This window comes from Thermobia domestica, chromosome 5 (genome assembly GCF_964235325.1).
Source record: "Thermobia domestica chromosome 5, izTheDome1.hap1.1, whole genome shotgun sequence".
Taxonomy (NCBI): domain Eukaryota; kingdom Metazoa; phylum Arthropoda; class Insecta; order Zygentoma; family Lepismatidae; genus Thermobia; species Thermobia domestica.
This window is the reverse complement of record NC_137458.1, coordinates 247,742,398-247,766,964: the sequence shown is the minus strand read 5'-3', so window position 1 is coordinate 247,766,964 and position 24,567 is coordinate 247,742,398. Positions and strand designations below refer to the sequence as shown.

General features: G+C 33.2%; 1 protein-coding gene across 3 annotated transcripts in view; it reads right to left on the bottom strand.

Moving 5' to 3' along the window:
* Positions 1-24,567, bottom strand: part of dib (Cytochrome P450 302a1, mitochondrial) — a 151,764-nt gene that overhangs the window by 71,553 nt on the left and 55,644 nt on the right. For 2 of the 3 annotated variants that reach the window (XM_081759926.1, XM_081759923.1), the window contains exons 2-4: positions 21,436-21,644; positions 6,510-6,747; positions 655-836 (exon numbers count right to left, since the gene is read on the bottom strand). In XM_081759926.1, coding sequence (XP_081616052.1) covers positions 655-836; positions 6,510-6,747; positions 21,436-21,631 — 616 coding nt within the window. In that variant the 5' untranslated portion in view covers positions 21,632-21,644. Of the gene's footprint in view, positions 1-654; positions 837-6,509; positions 6,748-21,435; positions 21,645-24,317; positions 24,338-24,567 lie in introns of those variants that run through there. The other variant, XM_081759924.1, reaches the window with a different exon arrangement.

Here is a 24,567-nt window from a genome sequence, read left to right as displayed (position 1 = left end):
CAACAGAATTGGCAGGGGCCGTGTTTCTGTATTTAAAAAAAAAAAAAAAAAAAAAAAAAAAGGATTTGCATTAAATACCCTTTTCACATGGCAACACTGCATCAACTTTTCGCACCAATGGATAAATGTTGATGCATACTCCACATATACACAGGGATTCACCCGCAGGAAATCGATTTTCTGCAACCGAATATTGATTTTCTTCACTTAGTACATTTTTTATTTTACACTTTCGGTACTTTCTTTCGTTACAGAACACAGTTACATTTGTTTCAAATCTCAGGTCTTTATCGTTTTTGTGTTAAAAGATATACGCAATCAAACTTTGGGTTGCACAACTTTACGAACACACTTGTATTCGTAAAAGGAAGAAATTATAGGTTTAATGTTTCTAATACATTTTTTTTTTTTTTTTTTGTTTCTATATCTGGTGTTAAAGCTGAAATACTTTCGTGTACTATTAAGACTTGTTATTTTGCGCAAAAAATGCGGTAAATAGCTTATGTATAACAAAGTAAAATATAGTTCATGGAAATGTATGAATACTATATATCTTGTAAAAATTTGATTCAGACCATTTTGGCTTCTTAGGTTAGTATTATACGACACAACTAGGTATTCAATAAAATTATAATTATATTCTTAATTACTTACATTCTAGAAACAGCCTGTTAAGCTCGTTTGAGAAATCTGCTGTAGGCTGTTGAAGCTTTTGAATTTTACCAATGAATTCCATTACCACATCGTGCGTAGGTGGGAGATAAGAGCGCACGTTCTGTGGGCGGCTTAAGCCCTTCTGGAAAACAGTACGTAATTTACCCCATTCTGGTCCATTTCTAAAAGCAAATTATTACGATTTTAGTACATAAAAAATGTAAATTCTTACATATTTTATTACAAAATCTTATAATGAGTACCATAAGGTCCTTAAGACATGAGACAAATCAACATAAATCTAACAAATCTCTCTCACCTATATGTGAATTTTACTCTCTGATTAGCAAATCTATGATAAATCGTTGAGTCCTTTTAAGAAGAGCACCCCTCTACATAACCGATTTGAATTGAAATTTTATGTTGTTGCCATAAAAAGGTTTCACTAATGAAATGATGTTATCTGAAATTCGCCGAAGCAAAACGAGATAGCAGACAATGACAACTCAGCTATCTTAATTGTCCACCTCGAAAGCAGTGGTTCTCAACCTTTTTTGACTCACGATATACTTTACTGAACCTCCTCCTCCTCCTCCTCCTACTCCTACTACTACTACTACTACTACTACTACTACTACTAATAATAATAATAATAATAATTATTATTATTATTATTATTATTATTATTATCTATTATAATAGTGAAACCAATTAGTTGTTATAATGACTCTATATAGCTGAGCATTATTGCTACCACTGGAGGTATTGACTGATACGGTCTGTCTCGATTTTAACTAATTACTATTCAATTCTTTATACTTTTTTAAAGGAGCAGTTCGACTTAGAAATACTTTTCTTTTTACAAATTATTTCCATTTATAGAATTGAAAATTCTAAAAGGAATGGTGTTTGTTCGATCGCGATACGTTCAGTCATTAGCGAGTAACAACGGAAAAAATGATTTTCTGATGACGTCATCTGTGGTCAACAGCAGGTTTCCATATGCACAGTGCCAAGTAGTATTTCGTTTGTGAGTGGTGCGGTGGCATGTTCTAAAGTGCAATTCGCATGTAGAAAATAATAATATCTGATGGTGAATTGCACAAAAGTTTTATATTATTATTTATATAATTGCACAAAAGTTTTTCCTACAAAGCATAAGTTCAGTGTTTTACACAAGAAACTAAAATTTTGAAACCAATATCATTTAAATAGCTGGCTGACGAGATTGCTATAACTCCTAAGTACCCTTTCTTTAATCATAGTTCCTATTCCCAAAAATAAGTATGTTCATTTTCACGTATTGTTGCAATTTTTAACGATGACCCTATAATTTTGTGCTTCAAGATATGTAGCATATGTGGCAGAAATGAAATAACATTTCTTAAGTTTGCCAGAATACGAAAAATACTTTACTGATTAAATTTGTTTTATTCTCATCGCTTTCCGTGGAACAACTCTCGTCCTCCATTTCATTATCATTGTCACTTGATACAGAAAAATTAAACCATGAATCAATGTCCTGAGGAACACTGACATCGTCACGGATTCCTTCTGCAAGTCAGTATATTTCACTCCCTAACTCACATTGTATAGCGGAGCCGCGGTGGCTCAGTGGCAGAGCGTTCACCTCTGATGCTTGGGGTCTCGGGTTCGATCCCAGCCCCCGCCAAGTGAACTTTGTGGTGTACAAGCACCGTGTGCGTGGGTTTCCTCGGCGTTCTCCCGTTTCCTCCCACTTTCATTCATTACTCATCACCGTCTCCTTTAGCCTAACAGGCATAATCGTGGGACGTAAAATTCAAACATTTCATCTTTTTTTAACATTGTATAGCAGTTATGTTTACATTTATTTCTAAAACAGTATATTCAGAATCATGAGTGACACCGTCACTATCACCTTCTAATGCCTCGTCTTGACTACAACCGTCAATTGCGTCTTGTATGATTTTTTTCGTTGATAACTAGATATACATCGGCGCTTGTTCAATAGCCCGAATTCTAAACCTTTCAATAATATACGTGGAATAGCATTTTTTCTCAGTTTGCGTGTAAATGATTCTCCTGGCGTTAGCTTTTCTTTCAGTAAACACGACTGCTTGAAGATGGTCTCTTCAAAATGTTTGGAACAAACACGAGTGTTTTCATTTGGCACAAAATTTTTCATATTGATTTTCTTAAGCAATAATTTATATCGATCTAGTGACTTCTCACGACTTGGAAATGTAAAAAAAAAGCTTAAATCGCACGAGAATTACAACCGCAGACAGCACGTGCTGTACTAATACGTGTTTTCTACTTTACACCAGTGTTTCTTTCAGAAAAAATGTTCCGGGGATACACTTAGCATTCGGAGGAACATATATTTTCACACGGTACTATTCTATTTATTATTATATTATAGACATATTTTGGTCTCTTCCAGGGGGCACTCAAAACTCTGGGAGTTAGAAAGCCCAAAAAACATGACTAGAAAAAACAATGCTTCGTACAACACCACATGATCACTGCTCTCTCTCTCTCTCTCTCTCTCTCTCTCTCTCTCTCTATTTTTTATACTAATGCTGCAGGAAAAGCAACTAACAAACACGTTCCTCCAGAATTCAACACAAACCAAGACTGTTAACGAACCCAAAACAATCTATTAAATACACTGCACGCACAAGAGAGTGGTTGCTGGGGAGTGGTTGCTGACTCACATTGAATTACTCGCTAGCCCACGGGTGACGTCAGCATTTGCGATTCATCAAAAACAAACGCCTATAGAAGCTGAATGACACTGCTTATCAGGATTTTAAAAAATACGTCTCTCTCATTTTTTAAAAACCCTTTCTATTGCACCAAACTTGCTTTTAACTCGAACTGTTCCTTTAAATTCTAAAATTTCGTGACACACCTTAGGGGACTGTGAGACACGCCAGTGCGGCACGACGCATCGGTTGAAAACCACTGCTCTAAAGTACCGTGAGAAAATAACCTTCCTTCTAGGACACCACAATTCTTAAATATTGCAAACATTAATACCATTTTTAAATACGTTTGGAAATTAAAAATTTATATTGTATTAATTTGGTTTGTAGATCACCCTCTGGATATGTTAGAACACATTCAACATGAAGGAAGCATGATCACTCCGCAATAACAGGGAAATGATAACTGTATTACTTTTATATTTTGTATTTACAGTATCTTTAATTCAAAATAATATAATTATAGTCAACAAGGTTTATAAAATTGGCAATTGAGTTCTTATATCGTGCCCGCTCTTAGAATATACTTAATTTAAACAAAAGGACAAATCACATGTACTGAGAAAGTTGTTGTGGTTACTGGAACCTTGGTATCCTGTAGCGAGGGAAAATACAAATCACTTCCTAATTGTACAAATGAAAATTATTATATAAAACTGATAGCTGCAAAATAATAGATATTGTAGAATTAGGAGTAAAATTGCTAATACGTGTTAAATTAATTTAATATAACAAAGAAACGAATACATGTTTAGCTTTCAATGGTGTTGAGCACCTGCCGCATCATTTGTAAACCCATTTCTTTACATGGGAAATTATTTTTCTTTTTTCTTTGAAATAAACTGAAATTTTAATTTAATAATGTTACTCATTTTTTTTCTTCAGATCTATTCAAATGTTTTTTACTTCGTGAAAATTATAAATAATTTTAATATTTAATAATCAAATTTAATTTAATTTATGTACGAGGCAAATATATTTTTTGAACAAGAAAACGGACATTTAAACTGAACTTAGAGAACAAAGCAGTAAAAATAACATAATCAAAATTCCAGTTCATTTCATTTCAAAGAAAACAGAAAAAAAAAGATATTGTCCATGGCCTATTTATTCAACTTATTGACAAACATTCTATATGGTCGTGGGCGTAGTGTGCATAAAAGATCCCACCGAAAACTAAAGAAAAATCTAATGTAAACTATTCGGACATAATCTGATAGTTTTATTTTACTGGTGCTTCTGCAATAATGTCTCTAAAAATTGGAAAATATGAAACCAAAGTGAATGTATGAAATTAGTGCTTCTGCAATATTAACTCTAAAAATTTGGAAAACATGAATCAAAAGTGAATGTATGAAATCCCGGTTAGAGAAACACCTATGGAAATTGTAAGAGGAACAGAGTGTAACTCTGTAAGAATCCTTTGAGGTAGTTCACCTTAACAAAAGATAGGAGCACCACACTAAACTTTCTCGCACTTATTTCTTATATCAAGTTATGGTGCAGTTATTAATGAAATATTTAATTATAAAATAAAAAGAAAATTAGAATAGCTGTTTTCGGAAAACTTCGAAGAAACTTCAACCTCCAAGATTAAACTGCTCGCTGTGGACTTTTTCATTTGAATGACATGTTATATTGTAGATCTGTTACTTAAATATTTATTTATAAAACACGAACAAAATTGCCTAAGCAATTTTGGAGAAAATTATCTTAAAAGAAGAAGAAAGAAAGAAAGAAAGAAAGAAAAAGAAAAATCATTTCCAAGAATAAACTACCCCTTCCGAATTTTTCAGGAGAAATATCTTACACCATGATATAAGGTTCTTAATGAAATATCTGTTCATGAAATATGAATAAAATCGACTGAATTCTTTTTAATCGTCTGAAAAGAAGTCACGCCGAAAAGTAGACTACCCTTTGTAGACTTTTTCATGGCAAAACGCTTATGCCACATAATAGGGTTATTAATGAAATACGAACAAAATTGCCTATGAAATTTTTGATAAAATCTTATGAAAAAAAAACTCTGAGAAACAAAACTACATATTTTGGAAATTTTCAGAAATAATGACTTAGGCCACATTATAGAGTTGTTACTGAAACACTTATTTTTCAAATATGAAGAGAATCGTCTACTTCGTATTCGAGTGAATTGTTTGAGAAACTAACCTCCAAGAGTAAACCATTCCTTGTGGATTGTTTAATAAAGAACGACAACAATATGTATGTTTAGGAAATACGAATAAAATCGCCTCAGATGTTTTTGAAAAATCATTCAAAACGAACTCATCACAAAATCAAACTACACTTTAAGAACTTTTTAAAAAGATAATCATAAATCTTTGTGAAATATAAACAAAATCGTTAGAGTCGTTTCCGAGAAAATAGCATTCTTTTTCACCCTTCAGTAAACTACTATTAGTTTGAGAGTAGAAATTTAAAAAAATAGCTCATAGGGAAATATAAAACCCTTAGGTTTAAAATTTGGTCTGGATACGTTGTCTTAATACTATGACCTAGGCTAGTGTACATACATCAGCATGGACGAATAGATGGACATATCCAAAAATCTATTTTTTGACATGTAGAGGCCATGAAACGTGTCACTCCGTTGAAATCTAGAACTCGATTTTTTTTTCTTTCATCACGATCAGCCCATACTTTCTTTTCTCCTTTCGTCGCTCGAAAGTGAAAAAGTAATTTTGTATAGTATAGCACAGCGGTAAAGAGACATTCATACACAATCATACACTCTGCTTGTTTATTTATGATCTTATAGTTGGCATATATGATTTCTTTTTATATATATATATATATATATATATATATATATATATATATATATATATATATATAATTGTGCTACTATTTTAAGTGAACAAATTCAATGATGATACACTGCATATTTTTTGAGTCTGAGCTACATGACTGACAAAGTAACGACTAATGACAACTTAGCGCGGAGGGATACATTTTAATTTTGCTTATATGTCATTCTACTCTAAGCACGGAAATTGTTTACAAAAGCAAAATCATACCAGAGCGAATAAAGGCTTTACTTACATTTTTACAGGAAAAATAAATGAAGAGCATATTACTTACGTCGGTATAAGTCCTGCACTCTTATATTGGTGAGGCCTGTCTAAGCGATATTTTTCGAGAGCAAGATGGCTTCTGCGATTTGGATACCTCCCATCAGAACGGAACAGCTTTTCTATGTCTGCAGGGTCAAAAAGCCAAACAATTTGTACTCCTGGCACTAATTCCTCCCTCACCACTTTTCCGAATTCCAAATATTTCTTTCGACCATTGTGATGTAACGTGTCGAATTTGTACTCCCCTATGATGGAAATAAAGAAAAGTGCCTAATAGAAAATACATATAAAAATATGCATAGATCCTTCATACTTATCATATAAATGGGTAAGTAAAACCCATTCACACTTTGTTTTTTTTTTTTTTTTTTCAGCATTCATAAGATGCACTAACTTCTGAAAAAACCATCATTCGAATAGTTAAAAGCATCTAGTCAAGATTATATTTACGAATAATTACGACTGTAATGATAAAACACTAATTATACTTAGGTAGTATTCCACTATCTTAGTTAATAGGGTATAAGAATCACTACCTCATTAAAGCATCACAAACAATATCTTACCTATACCTGGCATGTATTCTCTATTGCAGAACACTGATCTTAAAAGCCTGATAATGATGCGACAACTGTGAATGGATTTTCGTATGCCCTTGCATTGGCGTCAAAATATATTGTCACTGTAGATGTTATCTGCAATTCATGGTAGACCTATTTACAGAATCTGAAGGCGTACAAATGTTTCAATACTTGATGCACCCATTTGTGATGCTGCGGAAAAATTATCATCCATTTGGTTCAAATGAAAGGACAAATTGTTGATTTCAGAAAAAAATAAAAAATAGATACGAGATGAAGGAGAATTGAATTCATTATTTGCTATGTTGAATGCTCTCCAAATTTTAAAGAATGTTGAGTTCGAACTTTAAAGAATGTTGAATGTTCGAGTTAATATCAGATATTACTCTATATTATAATATAGAGTCCCCAGGCTGCAGATGTATATATCTGTTATGGTACTTTCGCAATTTCCGTCATGATGCTGGAACTTTCAATCCTAAGCCCAAGTAAGACTCAATATATAATCTATTAAAAACTGGACTGACCCCGAATCTAGGTCAGATCCGATCTTACATATGAATCTCTCAGTTATCTTCTGCAAGTTGTGGTCGATTGTGTAGAAAAGTTATTCGGGCTCCACCTTTTCTTTATGTTTAACAGTGAAGGTGCGAACGTCCTGAAGTCTGAAAGACTATTTCACACTGCACTGTGCCATCAAAAACAAAACTACCTATAGCTCAGGAGCGGATCCAGGACCAACTTCTGGGGGCGGTGGGTTGTCATGCTGCTACTTAGAGCTACTTTTAAGAGCTTCACACTCTGGGATGGGTTTTATTTATATATGTATAAAATAAGAAAGCTTCCTCTTCTGGAGGGGGGAGGCAATCGCCTCGATCCCCCCTGGATCCGCCACTGCTATAGCTGGTTTCAGAACATTTTCCTTATTGTTATTTCTTGTATATTTCTAATGTAAATGAAACCAGTTATAGAGTTTTTATAGATTTTTAAATTTCTTTTTCAATTTCATGTAAGTAAAAGAACATTTGGTTGAAGCACCATTGTAGCATTTTCATTGAACAATACCAATAAGTCTTGTTCTCATCTTCAAACCAAATATTTAGAGATTTGTTTGCCATGAATCCCATATGCTTACCTTCTTTTTTAATACCTGATTACATATGTTTAGAAAATCACTGAACTGCCAGAAAACTGAAATTTACATAATTATATAAACCAGGGTGAATTGATTTAAATCAGTCTGATTTAAATCACTTGATTTTTTAAATAAAAGTCGTTGATTTAAATCAAATTCAGAAATAATTTAAAGTGAAAATAAGCAAAGTCCCGTTTCTGTTCTGTTATTTCGATTATGGAAGATGATAATCATAATACAGTGAGACACAACTGTACAGTATGTACAGACAGCATAGTATGAAAACAAGTGTCATGCAGAGGATGATTAGGAAAAATTCCGTTTTGAACGGGTAACAAGGCAATTCTGTTTTCTTCTCTTCGTAACATAGGGTTTATATTGTAAATCGTTAACTATTCCAACAGGGAAATCACCATCGACATTTGAGGCGAAGATTCTTTTGTGTGCGCATCTATATATTTATTCCCAGATAATAGGGCGTATTTAAAAGTGTCCTATCCCCTCTCCGAAATTTTTTTAGATTTTATAACTTTTAGGCAATATTTATGTATTTCGTGCCGCAAGCTAGTTACAATTTCTTTAAAAATATGCCCCTGCCAAATATCAGTAACTTTGTGGAAAAAAGTATTACTTTGATAAGCGTTGCTGTACTTTTTCCTTAACGCTTAACCTTTTAAATTATATCACCTATTTTTAGGTGATAGGATAAAATCTTCATTATTCGATTAAAAAAGTACCAATAAAGCTTTTTACTTTGTTTTTTCAGGACTGAAGGCATTGTACAGCACGTTACATATGCTTTCACGCCTCTCTGCGTCGAGACATAGGATGTGATGACGTCATAAATTTAAAAAAAAGATATTTTTTGTTGTGCCTATTTTTATTATTTTTTGGCGGGCCTACATTTTGCATTCAGAAGACTGAAATTCTGTACACTCGTTCAGTGCACCCTTAGTATTTTTCAGATGATTTCAGATCTCTGCGTGAAAACAGGGGGGTCCAGAGGGGCAAAAATGTAAAAAAAAAATGGATATTTTTAACAAAAATAGCTTTCTTCACGATTTTCTCGCCTAAGATGGAGACATACGAATGGTACCATCTGAAAGGCTGTTCTATTCTCAAGAGAATGATGTACGAACCATGATCTTAGGATAAATAGGGATGTTTCAGGAAACTGTTACCTGAGATCCTGTTTTAAACGGGAATCTGGAGTATTTGGGGATATTATTTTTCGCGGGCTTACTTTTGCATCTAGAAGTTTGAAATTTTGGACACTCATTCACTGCACCCCTTAGTATTTTTCAGATTTGTTTCTGATCTTTGGCTTTAAACAGAGGCGGTACAGGGGGGTAAAAAGTAAACAAAAGGGATATTTCTTAACAGAAAATCCCTTTTTTCGTGATTTTCCAGCCCCAGATAGCCTACACGGTGGAGACATTTGAATGGTACCGTTTGAAACTCTGTTTTATTCTGAAAAGTATAATGTACAAGTCATGATTCTAGGATAAATAGGGATGTCTGAGGACATTTTTATATTACATCCGGGTCATTTGGAGTATTGTGAGGATGATCTTAGCTCATTGTTAAATAATTTTCCCGCCCTTACTATTCAAGATAGACATGGAAGCTTGAAATCTTGTACACACATTTAGTACATTCTTAGTATTTCCCAGTTGATTTTGAGATCTATGAGTTAACACAGGGGAGTCCAGAGGGGATCAAAATTTGAAAAATTCCCGACTTCTCTCAAACTTTTCCGCTTCAGGGACATGATCGGGAAAATGTGAATGTTACCGTTTTAACCCTTAAGAGATCCAGGGTTTTGGGGCTATTTTTTAGACTTTCAGTCAAGCAGCAACTGCATCGTCATTATTTATCCTAGGATCATGGTTCATACCTCATTCTCTTCAGAATAGATCTGCCTTTCAGGCGGTATGACTCAAGTGTCTCCATCATGTATTTAAGGCGGGAAAATGAGGAAAAACGGGATTTTTTGCGTCTAAATATCCTTTTTTCAAGTTTTAGCCCCCCTGGACTCCCCCTGTTTTAACGCAGAGATCTAAAAAAATCTGGTAAATACTACTCGGTGGGCTGAATGTTTATGCACAATTCCTATTTTCCAGGTGCAAAAGTAAGCCCGCCAAAAAAAAATATACCGACAATGTCCCATATTCCCGTATACAGAGGGAAATTTTTAAACATTCCCTGAGACATCCCTAATTACCCTAGGGTCATGTTTTTCCCATCATTCTCTTCAGAATAGAACTGCCTTTCAGGCGGTACAATTCACTTGTCCCCATTATGTATCTAAGGCGGGAAAATCCCGTGAAAGGGATTTTTGGTAAAAATTTCCCTTTTTCAACGTTTAGCCCCTCTGTACCCCCTGTTTTAACCCAGAAATCTGAAAAAAATCTGATAAATACTACTCGGTGGACTGAATGTTTCCGCACAATTTTAATCTTCTAGGTGCAAATATAAGCCAGCACAAAAATAGTATCGAAAATGTCCAAAATTCCCCTATACAGAAGTATATTTTGATAAAAAATTCCCTGACACTTCCCTAATTACCCTAGGGCCATGTGTCGCACATCATTCTCTTCAGAATAGAACTGCCTTTCAGGCGGTACCATTCACTTGTCTCCATCGTGTATCTAAGGCGGGAAAATGAGGAAAAACGGGATTTTTGGGTAAAAATATCCCTTTTTTCAACTTTTTGACCCTCTGGATCCCCCCTTGTTTTAACGCAGAAATCTGAAGAAAAAATCTGGTAAATACTACTCGGTAGACTGCATGTTTGTGCAAAATTTCAATCTTCTACGTGCAAAAATAAGCCCGCCAAAAATACTTTACATAACCCCCCCAAAAAAAGTATTACACGGAAATATAAATTTTAGACTTATGACGTCATCACCTCTTATGTCTCGACACAGGCAGGTGTGAAACCATCCGTAATGTCTTCTGCAATGCCTCTGGACTTGAAAAACAAAAAAAAAAAAAAAAAAAAAAACGGACGAAAAAGCTCAAATAGGAGAGTTATAACGCAATGTACCATGAAACACCCGGTATGGTACAAATTGTACCATGAGATCCCCAAAGGGTTAAAGGCTGTTCTATTCTGAAGAGAATTAGGTGTGAACCATGATCCTAGGATAAATAGGGATGATGCTTGACAGATAATTTACCAAAAAAAAGAGCAGCCATAATTTAAAATTGTTAAGAAACATTGTTTGGGATTGATATAGGTTAACGATTGGGGATTAATTCAAAATTCAACCCCAATACTTTTATTTAAATGGTATAATTGGCATTTAATACTAATTCGTAATGCTTTTTCTTCAGTTCGCGACTTGTATTATACGAGAAGAAAGATTTGATTTAAATAAAAAAAATCATCAAAAATGATTTTTCTAAAAAAAAAAAATATCATGATTTTTTCCACCCTGATATTAACCGAGGAGCGAAAGTGTTAATACACACATAACAAAAATATATGGACATTTATCGAGTATTCAACCCAGAACCGTGCACTAAAAAGCATACGTGCTTAAACTTAGCTAAAAGAAAGAAACGTAAGCACGTGAAATTGCTGACAGAATACGAAATGTGACATCGATTTTCTTTTTAAAGTATATAATTTTGAGTTAAATCTTGAATGCTGCGAAGAAAATGCCTTCACCTGATATTCTCTTTGGAAGGCTGTTAAATATTGCGCTGAAGAGTTATCAGATAATTCAGCAAGTAAAAAAAATGTACACATACCTCCTGATATTTTAATACTAAATAAGAATTTTTACACATATACTAAAGTAGATTTATATATATTTCCAAGGTATTACGTAAGGTTGAGTTATGAATGATGATGGTAAAGTTTACTACTTACTAGTGACGATTAGAAGATTATAAATATTTATCGTTTTGTTTACACATTTTTCGGAATTGTATAATGCAAATTAAGTGAACGTGGCAATAGAAGCATTGAGGATACGGAACAAAATTAATACATTCACGTGAAAGACCATTTATTATTTCTGGATAAAATATGGAAATTCAATAGACATTATAGTTTTTTGCAAAACGGCAACTGATTCTATTAAAGAGCTACAAATACTCACGATTTAGTGTGGGATTTTGCATTAGTATATGAAGTATTAGTTCATAAAGGCACCATTATTATGAAGTATTAGTTCATAAAGGCACCATTATTATGAAGTATTAGTTCATAAAAGCACCATTATTATGAAGTATTAGTTCATAAAAGCACCATTATTATGAAGTATTAGTTCATAAAGCAGTAGTATTATGAACTACCAATTCATAAAAGCACTATTTTCATCCTTGCTCAATTTCTCCAAATAAAATTTTAGTTGCAAATTTTTAAAAACATTAGCATTAGTAACAACAATATGATCGCATTTTACGTCCTTCACCAACATTGAAATTCCATAGTTATATCTCATATAAACCTAAATCTTACGTTGGATTCAAATTACATAAGCTCCCAGCGAGTCTCAAAGCAAGATATTTTGCATACAATCCAAGAACGCTAACCATTCAACCACAGCAACCAAGGTTTAAATAGTAATAACTTTATAGCTACAAGCAGCCAATAAGAAGCAACACAGTCCTTTGTATGATAGCAATACTGAGAACAGCTTCCAATAAATAAATAAATAAATCTTAAATATGTAGTGTATAAAAATTAAATAAATATTAAATTAATATTTCTCGTCATATTTTAAAATATTCAAATGATCTACACTCTGAATTTTTACAAAATAAAAACAAACACTACATTCGTGGTCATAAAAAGGCATCTCGCTGAAAAAAGAAATCAAAATAAAGTTACTATTTACAAAATTCAGTTTATTATTATTATTATTATTATTATTATTATTATTATTATTATTATTATTATTATTATTATTATTATTATTATTATTATTATATTTCAAATCGTACAACTTGACTGATTTCAATTCCAGCATAGAAGTTTAAAAAACACACAATAGATAACTATTTTCAATTTATCAGTCAAAACTAATTATGAAAATTCTCTAACAGTATAATGTTTGTCAAGTGTTAGTGACAACTAAATTTAAGCTAAAATGCACAGCTACTGTTATTAAATTAGACCAATATGGATACATAGTTAAACCTAACACCATTCAATTTATAAAGGAATGAATGATCAAGTTTATTTGAATTACTTCAGGTGTAAATATTCATCAAAGGAATTTTGACGCAATACCGGTATTTTGTTTATTAATTTCAATTCAGATATTAATAATTCAGCAGAAAGAAGTAATATTATTAAAATAAGTTATAAGAATTTTAAATTAACCTACCGTAATACCCGACTGATTTTTAGTAATAATGCCTACACACATGGTACTTTCTATAATTTTCTTTTCCTTCCCTTCCTCCTCCAATCCCATATTTATTATTATTATTATTATTATTATTATTATTATTATTATTATTATTATTATTATTATTATTATTATTATTATTATTATTATTTAAAGGTTCTTCTGAAGTATTTTCGTAAATTTAGGGGTGAATTCGCTCTTTATCTGCGAGTTTAGCCACAAGTAATAGGCTTTATCATTTAGAAGCCTCGTGGAAAGAACGTGCTGTTGTAAAAATCCCTTTTTTAGGGAAGTTATTGTTAAAGACACTTATCAGTCTCACTCTTGCTTTTTTCACAGTTTTCAAACTATTGAGATTTTTTTTAAAAAAAAACTACAATTTTTCTGAGAAATTATACAGGGTGATAATGAACTTCGTATCATAAATTTAGGAGGTGACTCTTTATATCAAATAAAAGAAAAAAATGTTCCAATGAAACGGTCAGAAAACGCCTCCTTTCAGAGTTATAAATCGTCCAAAACGCAAAAAGTCACTTTTTAAAACACCACAGCGTTGGTCCACCACAAAGTTCACTTGGCGCGAGCTGGGATCAGACCAAGGATCCTATGCACCAGAGGTGAACACTCTATCACTGAGATACCACGGCCCTATTTTCGGTGATTTATAGCTCTGAAAGGAGGCGTTTTCAGATCCATGTTTCATTAGAACTATTTTTCTTTCATTCGATGAAAGGAAACACTTTATATATTCATTATATAGAGTTCATTAACACCCAGTACAGTATTTAGTCTACATATACAAAATAGGATTTAGGATATAGATTTCTGGGCTTTCGGCACCTAAGGCCATTTAATTCGTCATGTTTGAGGGATGACGTCCCTCGGCGAGCACAATATCAGGGGAAGGGGAAGGAACGAAGAGGCCTGGGACCTATAAGTTAGGTACCATCCCAGCATTTGCCTGGTGTGAATGAGGAAAACCTCATTCAAGGTAGGTGACCTGAAAAAGCGTTTTACACTTTTTCGACCGAGTGCCCCCACCGGGAATCGAAGGCATGTACAAAATAATATTCAGCAAAATAGAGTATTTTCAAATACATTCCAAGTCATCGAAGAGTGAATATTTAAATACATTATAATGTTACTGTCTTAGATGATTGGGACTAGAAAATTACAAAGAAATTTAAATTTATTTATTTATTTATTATTTTTATTTATTTATTTTAATTCTGTAGCACTTGCAGAAAAAGTGAAAAGTAAAGACGGAACTGATAACTCACTTTAAAAAAGAAATGTAACGAATTCACCCTTAACATTGGCTGATCTCTCCCGAAATAATGGGAATAATTCTTAAATCTCAAGCTATTCACTATTTAATGTATCTTTCTATTTCTTTCATTTTCTTTTTTTAATCATGGAACATAAATTCACCCCGTTATTTTTGACTGATTTCAACAGCAAGCAACTGGGGTAATTGGAAAAGCTCATTGTAAATTATATATTGCGTCAAACTCGAACAACTTTTACAAAAGTTATCGGAGGAAAATCCTTTATCACTTTTTATATATATAAAACTTTCAAGTCGACGTTGAATTTACCTACTACTACCAGAAATGACGTCTTATCCTGGATTTTTTTTATCTCCAGTCACTGGAAATAGTTGAGATGCCTTAGACCAAATATACACAGTATTACATCGAAATCGAATATGTTTTAAAGGCAGTTATCGGGTAGAATTGTTCTATCACATTATGGGAAAGCTATTACCATGAGATAGATTTTTCACATTCTAACTCTTCATTTATTGCAAACGCAAGCAATAGGATTAACTCGTAATTTAAAAGAAACAAGAAAACGAAACACTCATCAAGTTTCATTAAAATTTAGATAAATTTTACAAAAATTACCGTAGAACAGACGCATAAATGGATGTTGAATCGAGTGGTAGAAGCCCCCCTAAGCTCGTTTCAATCATTAAACACGTCATTTACTTTGATTTAATAATATTGATTACTGTTAGCATCTAACCCGGTATTCACCTAACACGGTAGAATAATATTACATGTATTAATAACAATCATACACAAAATCAATTATCTTCTACAACTGAACTTGTAGAAGACTATTATAAATACAACTTTAAGACTCTTATAAATAATTAGTAATTTTTCTTATTAACACTAATTAATGGATATTAACTTTTTAAAATAAGTATTCTAATAGGTTATTCATCACGTAATGGAAGTAAAAACTTTAACTATTCAATATAGGACCAAAATACGTACATTCAAGTCTGACGTGTGTAAATATCTTGTTCGTCAAAAAAAAAAAAAAAAATCAAAAGTTTGCAATCTTGGTCAATAATTAGTTTTTGGAGAAGGGGCCGCAGAATTTTTGAACAGTACCTAAATCGAGTTTTCGTATTTTCTACGGAATAAACACATCATCATATTGAGTTAAGTGATAGTCTAGGTTTGGCTACACTATGTGTAGTTCTCCAGATATAATGCCTACAATAAAATTTTCGATTGAAATATATTGGATGTTTTGATCCAACGAGATTTTTTTTGCGGCAGGAGAGGGAGCAGCAGTCAGTTTCACAGTCACATCGACAGATGGATGTTTCAGATAACTACAAAAATTATAAAGCTCAGTGAATGAGCTAAGTTGATTTTCTAATGTGTTAAGGACCAAGTGATTTTACGAGGGAGAAAGGTTAATTTAGGAGAAAAGGTTAATTTAAATAACCAACTCCAACGAAACTGTACATTTATAAATAATCCTTCGCAATCCTACAAAATTATTCCTATTTTCTCCCAAATAAAATCTTAATATTCCAGTATTTATTGTTAGTTTATAATGATATATTTTGTATATTGAAGCACAAAACAGATAGCATCCCATTTCAATCATCAGTAAATAATTCCATCTTTTGCAAGACTTTTTTTCTTTCTGTTTTATATTCATGACATCTTGTATATTATCATCTTTTTTTTATCTTAATGAAACAACAGTAACTTAGAATTAATAAAGATGAACTCTATGTAACATTTCTCCCAGGATGAAAGAGATTTAGTCTTTTTGTCTTAAATGTTTACAAATGTTCAATATCAATTGCTTAATACGTCCAACGAAATTAATAAATTATTATAAAACAAAAGAAAGGAAAAAAACTCTTGTATCGAGTATAATAAAATCAACATAAAATACTAAAAATCAAAAACTGATGTCCTAAACAAGACGAAATTATGAAATATTTATATATATATATGAACAAAAGTTCTCAAGTTCTCTTTGCAGTAAAATCCCGCCGATTTTGGAACGTCTGGCAAATTTTTGGTTTTTCGGTTGCCAACATTGTTTTGTATTGTTGCTCTACCCACAAACATTCCGATTGTTGCCTTAGTCTGAATTTCTCGCATTTCCTCAGTCTGTGTCTAGCCATGCACCAGTTTACTATAGCACAACGTGTGCTAATTTTGAAAACTTTTTACCAGAACGGAGAAAGTTATGCAGAAACTGTCAGGCGACTTCGCGCTGTTCTAGATCGAAATGTGGCACCGAATGAATCAACACTTTCAAAAGTTCATTACGCAGACTTATGAAAAAGTTCATTGAAACAGGTTCATTGTGAACACTAAATGTCCTGGGCGTCGTCGTAATGGTCGTTCTGAGCAAAACATTGCGATGATTCGTGACAGTATGGCTGTTAGTCAGGCATTTATAGTGAATTTCATGAATGGAGTTATTGCATGCCAGCGCAATAGAGGAGGTCATATGCCCGACGTCATTTACCATACCTGAAATTAGAATGTGTGAGCAACATGTTTATGACTTTCGTTAGTGTGTTTTGAAAAAATAACGTTCATAATTTGATGTAACAAAACCAGCGTGCATTTTGAATAACATTTTATGTAAACATTTTCGAGCATTCTACGAGATAATTGATAAACATCAGTTCCCCATCTAAATTAGACTTAAAGCAACAATACTTAAAATGTAAGATTTATTTTGTAGATGTTCTAAAATTATATCACCACAATATAAATAACAATAATAAATATGCATAGCGTATGATTTCAGAAATTTATTACAAATTTTTGTTCTACTTGAAGCAGTTCGCTAAACTTTGTGGAATATTGCGACCTACAGCACAGAAAATGCTATGGGTAGAGAGAGAGAAGAAAATATAAAATTTCGTACTCTAAAGCATGACTCGCAGGGCAATGGGAACAAGAATCTTTATGTTTTATTATATGTAGAATCGAAATAACATGTTTTTAATTTTCATATTTCATAATATTTTGACAAAAATTTCACATTTAGTAAAAATCTTTATATTTATTCATATTTTGTGTGTTTCAAATGTTTAAACTTAATTTTCTAACTTCCTTGAACCTAGTAATCTTGCATCAGCTTCAAGGTTAAGCGCACTTTCGCTTCTCATGTAGAAAGGGTGCATCCTTTCTTATCAAATCACATTGGTGGTGAAAATCTGTCTTAAGGCAGTTTTCAGCAAACATTTTTCCTAACTAAAGAACAATTCGCCACCCATATGTCCACTCCCTTCCTAAAATCATTGTTATATAAACTCAGTTGAGTGAATTTCATGAGTAGTGGCTTAGAGGGGCGTGTGCTGATTGTTGATTTTAGATTTGAAAAGTAAGAAGATTGAAAAAATGTCTAAATCTAAAGCTGGACTTCGAGTCTGAGTGTCTGAATTCAAGTGCTTTGCAACAGACGGAAAAGTTGTCTTATGCACGTACTGTAATAAAAACGTAAATGGAATGTTTGATTTTCACTTACATTAGTCTTAAAGGTTGTATTATTAATTCCACGTAAGTCAATCGGCAATCAAAATAAAGTCCTCTTCTTCCTTACCCCTCTATTTGCATCTGCAAACGAAAAGAACGAATTGATGATCGTGTCAGAGACGAAAACTTCCTAAAGATACAAAAATCGCGTCAATTTAAATTTCCACCCCGTCATTGCTTTTTTTTTTCAGCCAGCATTAACAAATGCTAGCACAATAATTATGCCAGATGGTATTAACTTTTAATCTTTAGAGAAGTATTGATTGTTGTTTTTGTATTAAAGATTTAGTTTTAGTTGTATTTTTAAATGTAATTACTAGAAATAAGCATTCAGCTGTCACAAAGTTAATTTCAGTGATTATTTCATCTCAGAGTTGGTGAAGTTGTGAGACAAAGTGATCGTGTCGAGATTCTACCTTTGTTTCAAACATCAAAGAAGGTAGTCTTCTATACGTTCGGGTAATCGAATCTATAGAGTATTGACGTGTACAAAATATTTTGGTGTTGTAAATACTATATACATTGTTGTGTGTAATATATATGTATTACTCGTAACAAATTATAGTGTACATTCATTTGTAGCATCTTTAGTCTTTAGTGAAGGCAGAATTTATAATGTGTTACAATTTTAAAAATGTGAAAGTATTCGTTTAAATGTAAAAATGTCGGTTCATTATACGGTCCCACGAAACATGTTTTCTTCTATTTGGTTCATGTGAATGAAATGATGTGAAACTCACCTCAACAATACAACCCAGAAATGCACTAAGGTCACGCTTCTAATGTCGCAAACTCTGTACACGTTCAGCAAACAGGCTGGTATATTCAGACAATCAGGGAACATTGAGCTATTGGGCAATATCGTACGAAAGTATTAGATAAAGAACTCCAATAAAACATTAAAAGTACACTTGGGTCATGAATGGCGAACGAACGCACCTTTCACCGTGTATTTGTCAAACTTTGTTCTGGTGACATAGCGTTGCAAAATAAAATCCGTGGGCATCGACCAATATCATGTTCGGATGAGCTTCTTAGGAACATTGTTGAGATATACTCTTAGAAGTGTTCGTGCCCATAGCAATCGAGTTAGGCATTCACCACGCCAACGTCATTCGACTTCTCCGTGCAATCGGTACGGTGAAAAAAATTCAACTTGTGGATGCTACATGAGTTGACGCTTGCCACCAAGAATCATCGCCTAAATGTGTGCAGTTTTTAAGTGTAAGGGAAACCCGGGAAAATTTCCTGCATCGGATTGTCCCTTTCGATGAAAAATGAACTTGCTACGACAATGTAAAAGGTCAGGGCAGTAGTTGACCAAATCCACAATGATTTTTAAAACACCTAGATGATGATATAGTGATCTACGTTTAGGTCGATTCATCACGTCTCTCTCCACTGGCAAAAGTGTATGACTGCAGATCAGGATTAATTTGATTAACCAGATATTGTAGATTTCGTGTCTGTGTCCTCTGGAAATGACGCACTTGAGGCAGACCTTTCATTCATACCTAATACTCATTTGAGTAAACAAAGTTGTCTGCGGTCTCGCGAGATATTTTAGCCCATTTTGCTAATAATACCTTTTCAGGTCATTTTTGATGAAGATGTCATATTTCCGAATGTTTTGTTCCAAGTAGTACCATAAATTCTCGATTGAGTTGATATCAGTTTATTGTGGTTGTGTTTGCACCCAACGAGGTCTGTTTATAACAACTAAAACCGTGTACTTGAGGCTGTGTACTTGAAACCGTTATTCTGCATGAGGACGTATTGGAGTGAGACCTCCATTTTTTCCACACTTGAGAGAAATTGTTCTTGAGAATGTTGTTGGATGCCTTGAGGTCCAATGTCTCTTCAACGAAGCATAAATCACATACCATTAGAGCTCATTCAGACTCATACCATAGCGGAACTGCATTTATGTTTTACGCCAGCTCTCAGTTTTTTCTCCTCAAGTTCTGAATTCTTCTTCCTCCAGATTATCGCCTGTCTATCTGACTTGAAAGTATTAAGACTGCCTTGAAGATACTTTCATCGATAAAAATGACACTCTTTCAAAACTCATAACTGTCATTTTTGTCCTTTTTCACGAATACTAGTCTTTTTTTATTTGTCTTGCTTATATAGGGCTTTCGACGAACTGTTTTGTCTCCGTATCCTCTTGCACGAAGCACATTTCTAATGGTTTCAGCACACACACCGCCAGTCCAACATCACGTTCCACTTTGGCTCCTAATTTCGGATTTACGGCCACTTCGCGCGCAATGTTTTGTTTTGCTGTCACCGAAAGCTTTGAGGAGCGGACGCTTCTCAGTACTTTTCTAATTCTTGTGTTTTCTTGTGCCGGGAAAGTACTTTTGCAGCGTTGTTCTTGGTCTTCCAATGGTTTTGCTTATTTCCATGAACGATTTTCCATCTTTAAAAAGCTACACTATAATTCTTCTTTTCTTTCTCCGTTGTTTCCTTCACTTTTCTTCCCATTGCTGCTTCAAGACAGACACGACGTCACTGCTGCCCACTTTCCTATAACTGGAACACCCTGTGCACCCAAGCACACTTAGCTCCAGGAGTGAAATCTCTGCTGTCAGTGCATTTTTCTGACGAATGTATTTGCTCCCCAATTCTTATCTGGCGTTGTATATCGCACGACCTCCAGTGTTGCTGTTCTGTTGGGACACAACGGGATATATTCCGCTGTCTGTCTGGATACATGAATTTTACTCATGGGTCATATGACCGCACATAACATGCGTTGCTCTGCTATGCTCACTTTGTCTCACGACTCTTTTCCGACAAACACTTTTCTGTATCACTGTATCTGCTCAAAGCGTTTGATGAATGGAAAAATCTTCCAATTGATTACCTCCATGAAAAAGAAGTAAAAGGAAAAGAGGAAATTTTAGAAGATTCGACGATAAAAGAGATATTAATAAAAATAAGTTATTAAACAAGATTAAAACAAAGCAGGAAAGGTTCTGGCTAAAAATAATCTTTAAAAACCCAAAGGAAACAGAATAAAACATCTTACCTATAATTGGAAGATATTTCCATAAAGTCCCTATCAAAGGGAATGATTTGGGTCCTGGCATTTCATGGAAAGGCTTTACATACTCTTCTGTCTTCCTAAGCTGTTGAACAGCTTCATTCAAATATCGTACACACTTAATTCTTAATTCATTTTTCCGTAATGGCGCCCTTACTGCTAACATCACGTGCAGACTCATATTAATCAAACACCTGAAACAGATAAGTAAATTAACAAATATACATTAATATTTCGCAATTACATCTAAGTGCAAATGAGCAAAACCTCTTTCTGTTTCTCTTAAAGTGTATTTACTAAGGTTCGGAATCCCAAACGTTTTTGCAAATACAGTAAAGCGTCGATTATCCGAAGTAATTGGGGGACATGGGTGTTCGGAAAACTGGTTTGTTCGGATAATCGAACTGTACTGTACTGTACTGTACTGCACTGTACTGGACTGTACTTCTACAGCCAGTGCCAAACCGACAGAAGTGTGCTGATTGTTGAAACACAGCGACTGGCGGCTTGGCCGGTCAGCAACGCCTTATGAAGGCCCCATTAGAAGCAATGTTCCGCTAGCGGTGGCTCAGTGCGGCGACTACTGTGGGAAATTTGGTTTGGGAGTGAGGGGGATGATGGACGGTAGGGTGGGAGAGTAACAGGTGCGAGCGAGTACACAGTTCGGTTAAGCGGTCGTTCGGTTGACCGACGTTCGGATAATCGACGCTCTACTGTAAATATTTAAACATTTTAAGCTTACTTTTATAAACATTTAATAGGTGTTTAACACCTTTTGTCTATTTTAAACGTCTATTAACACAAATGTTTCAAGTTCATTAAACATTCTTTATCTAATTAAATGTACATTTTGTAGAGAAAGAAAAAAAAAAGATGATTAAATGTTCAATACGATGCACTCATATTTACATATAATACCGAGCTGGTATAGAGACAGCAATTAAGAAAAAGAAAACCATCATACAGAAATCTGAAGAATGTAAGTTACGGTAATAAATCTGAATCCTCATCTGTGAATCATATTAAATCACAAGTAAATACGAATATACTAAACGTCCCAAAAGGAAGAAAAAGAAAAATATCACACAAAAAAAGAAACCTGAAGCGAATCATTTCAAACCATAAGAGAAGACGAATACATGAAACATCTTAAAAGAAAGAAGAAAAAAGAATAGCACATAAATGTGTATGATTAAAGTATGATAACTCCAAGTTTGTTGCTTCGAAAAAATTATGTTCTATTCTGACCGAAGATTTTTCTCATTTCCACTTTTATATATTTTATATATATGGGAAAATATAATAGACAAAATAGAAAGAAAGAATTAAAGGGATCAACACGAGCCTTTGGAGCAGGTGTACTATGGATAACAGCAGATGAGCAATACCGAATAGAAAGTGTAAGTGACAAACACCTAATTTAGAGTTTCATAACAGGTGCGCAAAAAAAGAAAGTTAGTACACTAATTAAAAATTTACTTTTTAGAGCCAATTAAAAGTTTACGTTTTGTAAAGAGAAAGTGGGCGTCTCTTGTATTCAGATTGTATATAAGCTGTCAAAATTGGATATTTCTCTCATAATGTGTCTGAGGAAGGGTATGTTACATAGCCGAAACTGTAACACAAATATATAATCTTAATATATATATATATATATATATATATATATATATATATATATATATATATACTGCTTTGGTCAGTTGGAGTTTTATTAGAAATTTTGAATTTTCCAAAGCTGCAATGAATAATTTACAAATATATATGCAGCTTACATCTTAACTGCAAATTTAATATTAATTGTCAAAAAATATAAATAAAACAAAGAAGAAATTACCTTCACATAATTTCAGATCAAAAATCTATTATAAAATGTTACGAATTGTTACGTAATTTTGTCTGCGAATTCGTTTTATGTGCTGAACACAGTTTAACTTACATAATGAACTTGCTTTTATATAAATCTTGCGTTAACAAATATCATCGTCTGAACCAAATTTGATCTTGTATATGGGCCCAATTTTCAGGGTCACTCTTTTGATGGCGTGGTTTTACGTCATAACCACGGGCACTTTAAATAACTACCTCAGCAAAAGTAATAGTATAGAACCTCATATTTCAAGGATAGCATGGTGTGTTACCAAATATTATATCGTAAGCGGTCTTAATGTGACTTAAAAATTAAAATCACACTTTTATCTTCAAACTCCGAACATCATAGTCTGTATCAGTTAAAATTCAAAAAAGTAACAATTCCATCAAATAATAAACTTCTCTATGAATCTCCACAATATTAAGTACTTGCGCTGAAATTAAATCTCAAGTAAATGAGTTGTGGAACAACAACTTCAATAAAAAAAACGGAAATATGTGCTTAAAAACTCTGTCAACTGCCAAAAATGACTCAACACATAAAACAAATCTCAAACACCACATAACAACTAATCAAAAACATTAAATCAATCACACATTAAAGCTTATATCTTTTTATTCATGCCTAAAATTACCAGGTTTAATTGATGTTATATACGTTAACTCTTTTTTCTAAAAACGGAAATATGTGCTTAAAAACTCTGTCAACTGCCAAAAATGACTCAACACATAAAACAAATCTCAAACACCACATAACAACTAATCAAAAACATTAAATCAATCACACATTAAAGCTTATATCTTTTTATTCATGCCTAAAATTACCAGGTTTAATTGATGTTATATACGTTAACTCTTTTTTCTAAAGTATAAAAGATAGTTATATTTAAATCACTGAAAAACGTCTCGCAATGCTCTCCAATTAAGATTTTAAGTATAAACCTTAAGCATAACCACAATATATATATATATATATAATACTCGATCGACCTTACCTCAAAATTTCTTCTCATTATTAACTGTTCCTATTGTTTATTATTAACTACTTGTTATTAACAATGTAAAATGGCTTCAAATATAGCAGGAATTATCTTAATAGATCACTATGAATGTTCTGGCAACACCTAGCACTTCCTTCTTAATCTCAATGTTTATCACACATTCATACGAACAACAGAAACTTTAATTACATGATCCCCAGCAAGAACTTTTCTTAGGATCCTCCTGTAAAAATTCTTGCTTTTA